The sequence below is a fragment of the Lycorma delicatula genome, chromosome 1 (genome assembly GCF_047948215.1).
Source record: "Lycorma delicatula isolate Av1 chromosome 1, ASM4794821v1, whole genome shotgun sequence".
NCBI classification, from domain to species: domain Eukaryota; kingdom Metazoa; phylum Arthropoda; class Insecta; order Hemiptera; family Fulgoridae; genus Lycorma; species Lycorma delicatula.
The window spans coordinates 223,249,971-223,265,102 of NC_134455.1; the positions used below are offsets into that span (position 1 = coordinate 223,249,971).

General features: G+C 30.5%; 1 protein-coding gene across 6 annotated transcripts in view; it reads left to right on the forward strand.

Moving 5' to 3' along the window:
- Nucleotides 1-15,132, forward strand: part of LOC142329069 (deoxyribodipyrimidine photo-lyase-like) — a 73,928-nt gene that overhangs the window by 15,890 nt on the left and 42,906 nt on the right. For all 6 annotated transcript variants that reach the window (XM_075373403.1, XM_075373363.1, XM_075373373.1 and 3 more), the window contains exons 3-4: nt 2,604-2,730; nt 12,440-12,565. In XM_075373403.1, coding sequence (XP_075229518.1) covers nt 2,604-2,730; nt 12,440-12,565 — 253 coding nt within the window. The remainder of the gene's footprint in view (nt 1-2,603; nt 2,731-12,439; nt 12,566-15,132) is intronic.

Consider the following 15,132-nt stretch of genomic DNA (forward strand, 5'->3'; position numbering starts at 1 on the left):
AGGGGCCTGCTGCTTCCATCCTCTTATAGACCACTGGCAATGATTGACACCATGCCAAAGATACCTGAGCGCATGCTACTGCAGAGGCTAATCAAAGTTATGGACGCAGGAGGACTTTCAGATAAACAATTCTGTTTTTGCAGAGGAAGATCTGCTTTGGATGCGGTATTGGAAGTTGTTGGTATGGCAAGGAGAATCATTGTAATGAGGAAGATCTGCGTGCTTGTGGTGCTTGACATCCGCAATGAATTTAACTGTGTGACCCATCATGACACCATTAGAACTGCGCTCCCATATCTGAGAAGGATAATTCTCTCCTATCTCAGTGAGCACCCAAATTGATCTGCGAAGTGAAGGACAGAGCAGTCGAATAGTGCATAGATAGAGGAGTTCTACGAGGGTCAATCCTTGAGCCGGCCCTTTGGAATATAGTGTATAATGACGTATTTCTCACTCCTCTACCACTGGGCGTCACTCTCGTAGGTTACAATGGAGATCATGGTTAGTATGATCTCTCACCCCATGTCTTTAGCCAGCATAATCTTGTAAGGATGCAGATTTAAATCAATATTCAGAATCCTCCTCAAACTCCAACTTGATACCCCCAGTGCCGTGGCATGCTTATGAGCAGAATGCTTCTTTGGTGATATCTGAATGGTCGTTCTTACTGTTTCCACATTTGCTGGCATTCTAATGATTTTAGGTCTGCCAGGTGATTTTATTTTCAGTCTTGATTCAGTTGCCCAAAGGTTAGAAACCCATAGAATAATTGTTTTTTCAATCTGATACAGATGCATTATGACCTAGCATGAAGTGTGTACGGAATGCTCTCTGCATCGTTAACACAAACCAGTTGTTCTCATAATACATTTCAACAAAAAATCCTAATATTCACTGGTCTAACTCATGATTGGTACTGAAAATGGTAGAAGCAAACCAAAACCACATGAGACTTACCCCACCTTTCTACTCCCACTACAGCTCGCACAGTGACCCTTCCAAATATGGGAGGTCTTTATGCCCCACCTGATATAATCATAATAAAAACATTTAACAAATAATGTAAACATATAAAACATTTATTATTGTTAAGACTTGAAACAAAAATTTTAAAAATCGTGAATAAAGATTATAATTTTGATTGAGGTGTTAAAATGTTCTATATAAACATGATAGCACTTAATAATACATTTAATTATAAAGCGCTCATACTTTGCAAGTATAATGAGAGTTATTGGGTAGTTATATGGAACATTTTACAAATTTTGTATGCTTTTCACATGGGTAAAGTAATGTTAAAAAGCAGGCAATATATGAAAGTTTTATTTAATTTCCTTAAGTTTTTTGAAAACAAATTTCAGTACTAAAATCTTATTCTGAAGGTTAACAGGAAAGAAGATCTAGGAATAAGATAAGACTTCCATGAATTTTTATGCTTGTCTTGAAGTTTATTTGAAGTTACATAATTTTATATAAAGGTTTTTATAGAGTTTTTTCCATTTAGTTTACAACCTTCCTTGAATAATTCAAGATTGCAATTGGTAATGGTGTTTGATGTAGCAAATAATTGTTGAATTGTAAGCAAACTGTAACCATGTTTATTAATTTGAACAAATAAATTATATTGGCTGATGATAGCCATTGAAAGCACTTAGATAAATTACAAATGTACACTTATAGATGAGATTGAATTTGATTTGAATATAAAAGTCAACACTATTGTAATAATTGAACATGTTAAAGAATTGCTATGTATGATTAAATTGACATGACATGTTGCTGTAATGAGTGGAGAAAGCCAATTGAACGAAGCAACTGTAGAGGCAGAACACCCTAATGGTCAGTTAGAAAACTAACACTTTTAACTACCATCACCTTAACAAGATTTTAAATTCTTATTCTAATTCTTAACACAATTAAGATATAATGGAACTAGTATAATTATAACTTTTTGGTAGTACATTTATATGTAAAAGATTTAATAAAAATTAACAATATTGTACAATATTTAGAAACAAAAATAAATTATTATTTATTTTAAAAGCATCTGTTTTAACTAAGATGCTATCAGAATTATGAAAGAATAATTTTGTGTTAAATTTGTTAAATAATGGTTTTTAGGCAAAACAAAATTTAAAAACTATAAATAAGACAGTGCAGAAATTCATTAAGTCAGTTATATAGAGAAAGAGGGAGGGGGAGAGAGAGAGAGAAATAAACACCCAAGAAACATTAGAATGATTTGTACCAACACGAAAGAAATAAGTATATGTATGCATTCATAAATATTTATGTTATGCATGTGTTGAGTGACATGTTATTTCATTCAAATTACACTTTATGATTGAAATATGTCAAAGATTAATATGTTTCTGTGAATTTCATTCATATTTATGAACCAGCAGAGTAACGCATTGGGGCTAATCACATATTTAGCTGTTTTGTAGCATAAATCAACCTTAGGAATTTGTGTACCTAATGACATTATTAAAAATGTAATTGAAATTTGAATCATGGCTAGTTCCATGTGTTTGGGTTATTCTATTTCTAATTCTTTTTTCTGATCTCTTTTTATGTATGTAATAAATAAGTGTTGTTTATAGACAGCAGAGTCAGTTATGGATTTTAAGTTTGAAAAATCAAGAGTACGTATTTTATCCAAATCTAAGGAAGTCCCAGAATGGGCCAAAGGAATTGTGTATTGGACATTTCGTGATCAGCGTATTCAAGGTATTTGCAATTTTAATCATTTTTACCATAAAACTGTTGTTATTTTCTAGACTACAATACAAAGTTTAAATCTGAATTTCTCTTTCCTTTTATTACTTTTCACCATTAATGTTGAGTAATTTTTATATTAAAGACTTCATCTATTATTACTTAATTAATAAAAAAAGAAAAATATGCTTTCTTATTATTATAATTTTTTTTTGTAATAATGTTAATTGCATAATGAAATGATTAAACACCAAAATATGTAATGGAAACAATGGGATGTGACTGTTAATGACATGTAGGTAGCGCTTAATGAATAAATAAAAATATATTTTGTTTAGATCTATATGTTACATAAATCATGAATGGGTAGATGGTCTACTACAAAAATAAAAAAAGAAATTGCCTTAATCTTCAAGAATAAAACTTGAGAAAACTTTTATAAAAAAGCATTAAAAAAAATGGTTAGAATATTAATACAGTTTAAAAAAATTGATTGGAAGATCTTTTTAAAAAGTCAGTAATTTATTATAACTGACATTCAAAACAAAATATGGTCTTTTCTGTAGGCCAAAGTATTTCTCCGTTATAGAAAAGTGATTTAGTTCTCTAGTTTTGAGAGGTAGACTTTTTTGGGAGAAATAAATTACTGTCTGAAGCACAGATTGCACATTTCTAATTATAGAGAAGTTGGCCTTATTAATGTACAGAGTGATTCAAAGAAACGGGAAATTTTGAAAGTTGTGTTGGTAGCCGTGGGCGATTGGTACCGCTTGATAAGTGGCGCCAGCCTCTCTAACCTAACCTGCCATTTAGTTGTCATGGATCCTTGGAGTGGTGCGCAACGTGCATTTGCTATCAAAGTGTTTTACAAAAACAATGACAGTGTGTAGGGAGCGCGTAGAGAATTTCACTGTCATTTTAATCTGGGATGGCACGACCATGTTCCATCAGCACATGCAATTAAAACATGGATATCTAATTTTGAGGAAACTGGTTCGGCAATGAAAAAGAAACCTCCAGGCCGTGAGCGAACCGTCCGTACACCACAGAATGTTCAAGCTTTACAAGATGCTGTCACACGAAGTCCACATTGGTCAGTCCGTCGTCTCTCAGCATCTTTACAATCGCATAGTTCAAGTGTTCGAAGAATGTTAGTGAAGGACTTGCAATACCATCCATACAAGTTACAGATCGTCCAGGAACTGAAACCGAACGATGCAGTTGTGCGAGCACAATTCTGGAATGTAATGCTTCAGAAGATAAATGATAACAAAGAGTTTGTTCACGAACTGTGGATGTCAGACGAAGCGCATTTCCACAGTGGATTTGTTAACAAGCAAAATTTCAGATACTGGGCACAAGAAAATCCTACGCAACAACACCAGTATCCGTTGCACAGCCAGAAAGTTTCCGTGTGGTGTGCTATGTCATCTTACAGTGTTTTCGGCCCTTATTTTTTTGAGGATGACAACGGTCTTACGATTACAGTGACGTCGGCTCGTTGCATAGCCATGCTTGAAACCTTTGTTGTGGAACAACAAAAGAGATTTCCACCAATTCTTAACACAGCCTGGTTCCAAGAAGACGGAGCAACGTCACATACTGCACAAATATCGATGGCAGCTGTACGCCGATTGTTTGGACAACGTGTCATTTCACAAAATGGTGACATTAGATGGCTTCCCAGATCGCTTGATCTCTCATCTTGCGATTACTTTTTGTGGGGTCACCTTAAAAGCAAAGTGTTCCACAGTAGACCTGCTACAATGGAAGAACTGAAGGCAAAGATCCGAGAAGCAATTGCGGAAATTCCAGTTGAGATGTTACGTCAAACCATGAACAATTTAACGAAGAGACTTCGTGAGTGTTTACGTAGAAGAGGAGGTCACCTGCAAGATGTCATCTTTAAAAAATAAACTAAAATGTATGTATCCTAAAATGGCAACATTTGTACAATTATATGAAATAAAATTCATTTTCTAAAAAAAATTTTTTTTAACGTTATTTAATTTTTTAAATTTCCTGTTTCTTTGAATCACCCTGTACATTCAGTCTATATGAAACATATTTATAGAAACAAACAACGATCTGATAGTAAATTTTTGTTTTATAAAAATTCATAACTCATGAAAACCTCAAGATAATTTCAGGTGAGAATTTATGAAAGCCTAAATATATTATAATGACAAACTGAGCATTTTCGTTATGATGCTTCAGAGCAAGTTGCCAACAGTTTGGTCTTTGCCAACAAAATTTAATTGATTTCCCAATGAGAATTTAATATTAAATTTTGTTGAATATTTTACCCACAGGTGGCAGAATTATTATCTTTGTCATAAATGGCAATACTAGTCTTGGAATTAGCAATGTTATAGCTGTTTGAAAGATATAGTACAATGGTTTTATCCATATTAATTTTTTTCTTGTACTTCCACAAATACAAAAGTAACAGAAAAACTAAAATATAAAGAGTAACAAAGATAAAACTACTTAACTTAAAGAATAAATCAAAATAAGCAACAAATATTATGGTTAACAAAGAATTGTTAACTAATATAGAAATAATCAGTTTTTGTGTACATTTTCTGTTCTTCATAGCATGTTGCTGGAAATTACTTTCCTTAAAATGCTTCAGCTCTTGCTTATAGGAATATATGAAAAAAAGTTGATTGCTAGTAGTAAGATTCTTTTTAAATATTAACAACATTTTTTCCAACTTTTCAAAGAAAAGTATGGTATTACTTCTGGTTGCAGAGTGGGATTGAGGGTGAAATTGAAACTAACTGGGGTGAAGTATGAAAATACGTTCACTTGATATGTAATTTCCATATGTATATATAAATAGGTCTATGTATAAAATTTGTGGCTTGAATATTTCTAGAATTACTTGATAGATTTCATTGAGATTTAGATTTGCCGTAATAGTCTATCTGAAGTTGTGCATGTGAAAATTTGATGAAGGTTGGTCGATTCATCTTTGAGTTAAGCTCAATTTAAGGTCGAAACCTTAAATTGAGCTTAATATGCCTTGATTTGAGGTCAATATAACCTCAAATTGAGCTTACGTGTCACAACATGTATATTTTTCATATGCATTTATGCAATGAATCACAGTGGTGAGTAAGTTTAAACTTGATGCTTTATGTAATGTTTTTTTTGTTAATCAAACATATGTATTGCATTGTACTCTGAAAGTCAGTGTTTGTGACTGTAAAATAGTGAGGGGGTCAGAAACAAAATGTTGGTCATATTGGGCAGAACTGTGCAAGAGTTTTTGAATTTCTTATTTATAAAATTAAAGTTTCATTTATTCTTACGCAAAAAGACACTTAAAAATAATTTTTGATATTGGTAAATAGTGATGTATGTCAGTCAGGCAATGTAAATTGCTGCTGGAATACAAATTATCAACATTGATTTTAAACAAATTAAAAATATAGCATCTCATGACATGAAGCTTATAGAATAAGTTAAAAAATTTTGCAACAATGAGTGCAGTCCTTTAACCAAATAAGTACTATGATTTTCTTTTTTTAACTTCTAATCAGTATTAATCCTTAAGTAACTGGATTTATCCCTCTTAGTAATAACCCACAGTAATTACAGCCATTCCTTTCACTGCAATTTGTTCTTAGTTAAATTTCCAAAATACTTAATTTTATATGTTTAATTTTTTTTTAATTGAATTTAAATTAATTTAAAAATGTAAATAAAATAAAGATATAATTTGTGTGTGTGTGTGTGTAAGTGTAATTTTTTTAATTAGTGTTAATTTGTTAAAATCAAGTCACCTTTCTACCAGAGTTCAGGCACATTATGAACATTTTACTTGTTTTAGTTTTGTCATAAAAAAACTAAGAAGACTGTTTTCTGCAAGAGATATTGTTTTCCCATATAATATCATTAGAGGATTGCTGATATTTTCCCTAACCCCCCAGTTTTTACAAATTATAATTCAAATGTAGATAATTGAATTTTGATGTAGCTCAGACTTTCATGATCATGTCATCACATTCTTACCAATAGCATTTGATATGATACTGTATCAAGTGTTTTTGCCAAATTCAAAGTACCATATTGGCCAGGATATAAGATGGCCTCACATACAAGATGACACTTACTTTTTGAGGATTGTTTACTAAAAAAAATTAAATGTTCATACTTAAGATTGCTTTTACATATATTTAATCAAAACACATTGAAATTTTATCTATAAATAAATAATAAACATACATTAAAGTAAAATTGAAAATCAACACTCCTCCTCTCTGAGTTCATCTTCACTACTGGAACTAGAATCTTTCCACAGTTCATTATCTTCACAACACTTATTAGAAACACAACAGTTCTTAAACCCTTTGACGTTTCACATTTGATTATACTCCAAGCTGTGGTTATCCATTTGGCCAATAGCTGTAGGCTTGGTTGTTTTCAACTTGCCTGCTGGAGTCAATGCATGGTCCCTGTTAAGCAACCAGGCATTGTATTCCTTCGAAAAATGATTCTTAAAAGGCTTATTATTGACAACATCAAGGATCTGATATTGGGAAGTCACTCCCCCAGCAATCAAAACAAGATCAGTGTTCATGTCAGCAACCTGCTACTTTATCTTCTCTGTTGTGTGCCCACAAAATGAACCTAGAACTAGCATGCCCCTCTACCGCACCTGGGCAACATCCCCAAACCACTTTCAACCAATCTGTCATCAGTTGTTCGGTCATCCATCCCTTCTCCTATGCTCTGAAAACAACTTCAGCTGACAACTGTACCTTTGGCAGTATCTTTCTCTTTAATATGACATAAGGTGATCTGCGGTAACTGCTAACATGAGTATAATGCATGACTTTTCATTGCCCGTATGTCTAACTAATACTGTTTTCACACCCTTCTTGTCTACAGTAACATTTGATGGCATATCAAAAAAAACAAAAAAAACTGGGGTTTGGTCAGCATTTGCCATCTGGCCAAGAGGTTAATTATGTTCTTTCCTCAGCTTAATTATATAATGATGATATGCGATCAACTTATCTGTGTAATCTGCTGGTAGATGCTGAGCAAGAGTTGTACGGCATCACAAGCACAGTCCAGTACGACGCATCATTCATTTGCATCAACCCAAGCTTGCCTTAAATTGAGCTACTGGAATACTTAATTCTCGGGCCACCACTAACGCTTTCATTCGAATCACTTCGCGACTTATTGGCAAACCTTCGTTTCATTTCTCCTGCATATATAAAAAATATGCTTTTCAATTGCATTAAATTTCCCATTTTTGGGTCCTTTGAATGCTTTTCATGTAACACTGGCATTTTAAAGCTTTTCTTCTTCTTTCCACCAACATTGAATATTGCATTCAGAAACATCAAACTTTTTTGAAGGTTGTATGTTAGTACATTTTACCTCACATAAAACACATAATTTGAAATTCGCATCATAACTTCTCCTCTTTCCTTTATTTTTCTGCAATAGCAAAGATGCTCTCCTTTCAGCACTTTCTGCCATGATAGGTAACCTAAAACTACCACAGTCTACCAGTGCAGTAATGAACAAAATACGAGTGTGCATATGCTCCAAGTTATGAATGAATTGTGAACATCACGTGACTATAATTATAATTATAATAAATTAAAAAGTCACAAATCTGATAAAGCCACTGTTGCAAAATTCACGTATGCTGATATGCACATTAAAAAAAAAAATAAATAATACATGGAATTAATTCATGCTTGTCTGAACGAACCTATCAGTGACAAAGTTAGAAAAATGTTGGTTTAGTTTTGACCTTGAGCTCTGCTGTGACACGCACATGTTTCTCTCATAACAAGCCAGCCCTTTAAATCCAAAAATGGTATAAAACCCTCTTACTTATGTCCTTATGTGTTAGGCTACACATATAAAACGAATACAGTTATTAAAGGTACATTTTATAGAAAAAATATAGTCTTATATCCAGGCCAGTATGGTATTACATCGACATTTTCCTAAATTATTACACAATTCTGCTATATCAATGTGCCTCTGCCCTGATAAAATATATAGCGATTAGATGATAATTTGTTATATCTTCGAAATATATTACAAAGGATTTTTAAGCTGCTTTTCTAAGATTTTTTAAAGTTGTTAATTAGAGTTATCTGTTTTTAATTTATAACTGCTGAAAATTATAAATTTTAATTTGAAATTAAAATCGCTACTGGTAGATAGTACTATAGTAGTTTTATTTTAATAAATCAGGAAAAATACTCGTTAACTGTCTGAGATTAGTAACATGAGAAATCATCTTCAGTATATATCTGATGACCTTGATTAGATATAGTAGTTGTAATATATAATTTCTACATATGAGGCTTTCCTTAAATAGGTTATAATTCTTTCAGCTTCTGTTTCCATTGTGGATGGAATTTCAGAGAATATTTTCTTGTTTTCCTCTCCTTTAACTGGTTGAAGACTATCTGAGTAATCTGTATCTGGCAGAATATTTCCCAAAGATTTTCCCATAAGTGAATAACATTGATTGAATGTATTAATAAATTCATAGGACTCCCTGTAATGTCAGTGCACTTAACATCTCATTTGATTAATTTCAGTTTTTTGTTAGATAATTTTTTTTTAATAACATTCTAAACTTTTATTTCTAATTTCCTGCAGTATTTTGTGTATAATATGTACTTAAGTTTTATGAAGAAAGGGGTATGCTATATGGTAATTGAAATAAATTGAAAACAAGATTATGGTCAAAAAAATTTATGTAAAATTAATGGTCATTTTGATAGTGAAACAGTCACTTCAGTTATCAGATAAGAATCATCAGATATTGACAAAATAATGTATAAAAATAAGAATAATAATAAAATAAATATTAACTAAAAATTAAACGATCTGACAAAATACTCTAAAACATAGACATATTTCTAATGGTGCTTATGGGACAAAGTAAAAAGTGCAAACAACTTTCACTTTAGGTAATCCGCTTAAGAGCAATTGGTTAAAAAAAAAAACTACTGAATTGTCAACTGAGACTTTCCACCATAATCTAATGTGCACTAATGTCCATAACCTAATGTCCATATTTATGGAGTGCACATTATAACTGGATAAGATAAAGCCTTTATCTCAACAATGATAAAGATCATGGAAAAGAATCTTTTATACTGTTAATAACATTTTTATTAGTGTTTCATACAACTTGTTTCAATATCGGTAGAGTCTCACTTGAAACTCTATAGTATTTTGGTCCAAAAAAATATAAAAATGTGAAGAAAATTTGGAAACTCATACATGAGGAATGTCATTGAATGATCCATGAATTGTGTGAAATGATTGGAATTGATTATCAGATTTTAATATAAAGCTAAAATGAAATGTTTTTATAAATAAAAATCAAATGCTCTTTATTAAAGGCTTTCTTTTATTCAGTTCAATCTATCAAAGTATGCATGATCTGCATGCTTAAAGGTATGCAACAGAAAAGAGTTGTGAAAAAAAATTTAATGAAATTAAAGAAAGGTGAACTGAAATTTTCTGCTTGTAAAATGTTTTGTGTGTTTGTGTTGTTGAAATATAGAAAATATATGCTAATGCTTTCTTTTCTCTGTGTCTGACAAAGTTAGTGGAGCTTTTTCCTCAAGGACAAAAGGAAAAATCAAATTCAATTGCAATCTAAAACCACAAATTGTGATAACCAAAACAGTTTAATGTGTAAAGATAAACAAATCAAAAAGTATCTGCTTTTCATTATATTTTATTACGAAAAAAAATAAATATAAAATATTAATTTTTTATTACATTTTCATTATGCAACTGTAATTCATAGTTACCCAGAAATTCCATTTTTTTTTTTTTTTTTTTTTTTTTAATAAACTCTGGAAAACATAATGATTCCTCATTAAACAAAATTATGTGAAAATGCCTTGTGCTTGAACATTGGTAATCTTTCTTGAAAAAACCCTTCCACAACAATAAAAAAGCCCAATAGAAATTGTGTAGTATGTACTCATAAAAAACGTTTCTGAAATTATATATTCATCAATACAAAAGTGTTGTGTACCTTCGCATTTAGGAGTAGCCTTTTAAAAGTTTTATGTTGAATTGGATTATTTAAAAAATACAAATTTGCTGTTTAAGATAAGGATGTATAAGTAAAATAATGCAAGAGAGTAATTTTTAACATATTTTTTCCTGAACTAATTTCTCCCTTTTATCATATCACAAGTTGAAACAGTATATTCTGATACTTTTGATGAAAATATATCATTAATTTTAGAGTATCATGATATGCTCCCAGCATTGTAAATTAATCCTTCAATAATATTTCCAGTAGTAGTTACACTTTATAAATTATGTCCTTGTAATAATTCTAGATAGATTAACATAGCAGTAAATAAGTATAATCAAATATATAATATATTTAAACAAAAAAAAAAAAGTTAAAAAAAAGATGAAATCTGATTCTTCCCCTAAGATCCAGATATTTCATTAATTAAACTCTTATTTGGCTATAACTCTGGAACCAGTGAAAATACGTACCACTTATGATATATCATTTGAAAGCTCTCCATGAGAGCTTATACAGCAATTAAGAAAAAATCAGTAATCCAATTTCTTTTGATTTTGGGCTTTTTTTAGACACTTTTGCTTCAGTTGATTACAATAAAAAGGGAAGGTGCACATTACAACAGTCTTAAATCCAAAATTTCAACATCCTACGGCTAATCGTTTATGAGTTATGCGAGATACATATGTACATACATACATGCAGATGTCATGCCGAAGCTAATCAAAATGGATTCAGGGACGGTCAAAATGCATATTTCCGTTGAAATCTGGAAACCATAATTTTTCCCGCTCACAATAATTCCTTTACTTCATACAAGGAAGTAAACAGAGATTTGAATCTTTCATTGATCAGTTGAAAAAAGTAAGTCTCAAGAGACATGTAATGATGTAAATTATTTAGTTGTTCAAGTGTGGTGTCCTTTTGACTAGACCTGTTCCATGACACATGCCCATCAAACAGTTTGTATAAGTTAGAACATACTGTGTATATGCATTCAATGTTGTAGTTAAATTTTTTGAGAAAATTAAGCTAGTATTATGTTGTGTATTAACTAAGTAATATTTATTCAGTATTATTATATGAAATATTTACTAGAATAATTAATGTCCTTTTTTGCTTGGACACGAAGGGTGATTCTTTATTCTTGTTAGATGTTGAATATAGATGTTCATTGATCAACATGTAAAAACTCATCTGCAGTGGTTAAATGTGGTTCCAGTTCTTTTAAACGGGCTATTTGATTCTTTCTTCTGTGTTTTTGCTGTTGTTGTTGTGCTTTTATTAATTGCATCTGTCTTAAGCTGGTTAGGAAAGTCCTTTAGGGTGTTTTGTAATCATATTTTTTATGGTTTTCCAACAACTTCCAGGTGGATATGAAGAGCTGCATATGTTACTTGAGAAGAAATAAATTTTAACTATATAAGATTTTTCTGGAATCTTATCTCCTTTTTGAAAGGAAGTTGATAAGAATTTAATTGCTGTTAGATATCTTAAAAAATTTGGTATAATTTCATAACATTGTATTGATATTTTATGTAACCAAAAACATATCTGATATTGTGAGCATTCTGCATGTTGTAATATTTTGTATGTCCTTTATCTCTCTTTAAATGAAATAATTTCAATCCCGTTGTGAACTAATAAGTGTTTATTATTTTTTTTCAGATAATTGGGCCCTCCTTTATGCCCAAAAGTTGGCATTGAAGAATAAAATCCCACTTCATATATGTTTTTGCCTGAAACCAAAATTCATGGATGCTACTATCAGACATTACAGATTCTTACTAACAAGTAATCCTCTGAATTATTTTTTTAATTATATGTTGTTAAGCCATCCATTTTAATATTTTTTTTTAATTAGCTGTTTTTATTAGAAGCCAGTTTATATGTACAGATATAGGACTTGAGATTCATTAAGCTAAGACATTTTAGAATTGTGAATAGTGGCAAAATTAAAGCCATCCTATACTGACATAATTTATGCATTAATCATAAAAAACTTGACATTTGTGTTAAATTTGTGCTTCGTTATTCATAAGAGTATAAACTATATCATTACTTCAATTAAAAAAGTTAAAAAGATTTACCTGATTAAAAACATAAACCTTAGATTTGAAATGTTTTTGTTAATGCGGTCATTTAAAATGGGGTCAAATTGGAAATAAAAAAATTGGGTGCTTTTGTACATTATTTATTAGATATTTTGGTTCTTCCCTGCTATTTCAGGTTTTTTATTTTTTTACCAAAATCAGATATTAATGCTAATTCTAATATCAAGTGTTAGCAGTAATTCATACTGTAATAATTTTAGGTTTTGTAAATGGGAAATTCCTTGCGTGTTCACTAATTTTTAATTATTCTACTTCCCAGATTGTCTGAAGTCTGAAATTTATCACGAAGTTATTCCTAAAGAAGAGGTCTTTAGGAAAACTATTTTAATTAAGGGGTTAGAAGATGGTTGAAGAGTTGCTTTTATTTGCAGCTTATCACACGGTTTGACCTCATATATTTTGCCTGTTCATTGAAATTGGAAATATCTATATAAAATCTATAATCTTGCTCATTGTTGAAGTTTTCTTCATATTGCACTATTAAAATATGATCAGCATATCTCTTATAAACTATTTTGTTGAGTTTGTCTGCGATAATCTCAACAACTGTAAAGTGATGAGAAAAACTTTCACACAATTTTAGAACTACTCCTTCCTGAATGCCATAGTCTGTATAGAAATTACATAATCCCCAGTGTACTTTCCATTTTCTCACCCCTTCTATTACCCTTTAATGATAAGATTAATAATTCGTAGATAAAAAATAAAATCTGATTGAGAGAAAACTTTTTATCACTTAAGTGCCAGATTTTGAAGTGTAATTCTATAGAAGAAGCAGTATACGATAGTTTAGAAGATTTGAAACTCTTTCAGACTCTCTGCCCGCTTTAATTCAGTAAAAAAAGGTATAATATTTATATTTATTTTTTCCAAAATACATTCTACCTTCAGAAAAAAATAAAAATACCATATAGAAGTTGTGGTTCAGACCACTAAGCAGTTAATAGTTTTTCTAATTATTCTGTTTTACTAAAGTAAAGAAATTAAAAAAGTGATAAATCAAATTTGTATATTGTCTTATCCCATGTTAAAATTTATTGACAAAATTAAACAAAGATTAAAATGATTTCAACTATGTATTTTTCTTGAGAAAGTACATAAAATCAAAAATCTTTTTTGAATTGCTCTTTTGTTCCATCTAGATTTTACTAATTCATTTTTTACAAAATATCTGAAGAAAAACTTATTGCAATTAATTTATTTAAATTAACTAACAGACCTGCCAATGCTTCGTTATTACTAGATTTGAGTATATATATATATATATATATATATATATATATATATATATAGATTAAATGAACACAATTGAAAGTTTGATAAAACATTAAAAAACTGGATGTTACAGAACTTCACAAAATCTAACCATTCACTTTATAAAAGTCAGAATGTAAATAAATCGAGTTGGCAAAACAACAGCTCTACCTATTGGATTTAATTCAAACCACTTTTTAACTAAAAGAGATGGCTGCAAAATCATCACAATTACTACTGAACATTAAGAAACTTACAAAATATTATGGAACTTCACAAAATTTTTAACCTTTCACTTTATAAAAGTCAGAATGAAAATAAATCCAATTTTCAAAACAACACTACCTATCTGATTTAATTTAAACTACTCTCTGAACACAATAGTTGGTTTAAAATACCGCTAACTTTCTTTCTACTGGTCAGATCGAGAATTTCAATAGTTTTAAACCTTCTCTGGACAACGCGAACCATTTTGCAAAACCCTGAATTAAAACCCTAAATTACTGAATGATTTTGTAAATCATTCAGTAATTTTTTAGTTTATAGCTGACACACATATAAATGTTGCCTTTTATATATATATATATATATATATAGAAAAAGAAAGTCTGTATATTTGTTTGTTTCGTAAATATCTTCACACCAGTGCTACCTAGCAGGTATAGTTTATAGTTTTTGCAGAAATTTTTCTTATCATGTAACTAATATACATTCTGAATATGAGCCGAATTGATCCATAAATATAATTTCACTAAATATCTCAAACCCAGCGCCACTTAGTGGGTTCAAACTAATTCAGGAACCTTCACAGGCATGCCCACAACTCACCAAAGTTTCATCGCAATCGGATGAACGACATAGGAACTGATATGGAACAAGCAAACAAACATTCATTTTATATATATATATATATATATAAAAGACTGTAAAGTAATTGAGTACTCAGTATACCACAAAGAATGTGTTTAATTAATTTTATAGGGCAGAAATTTG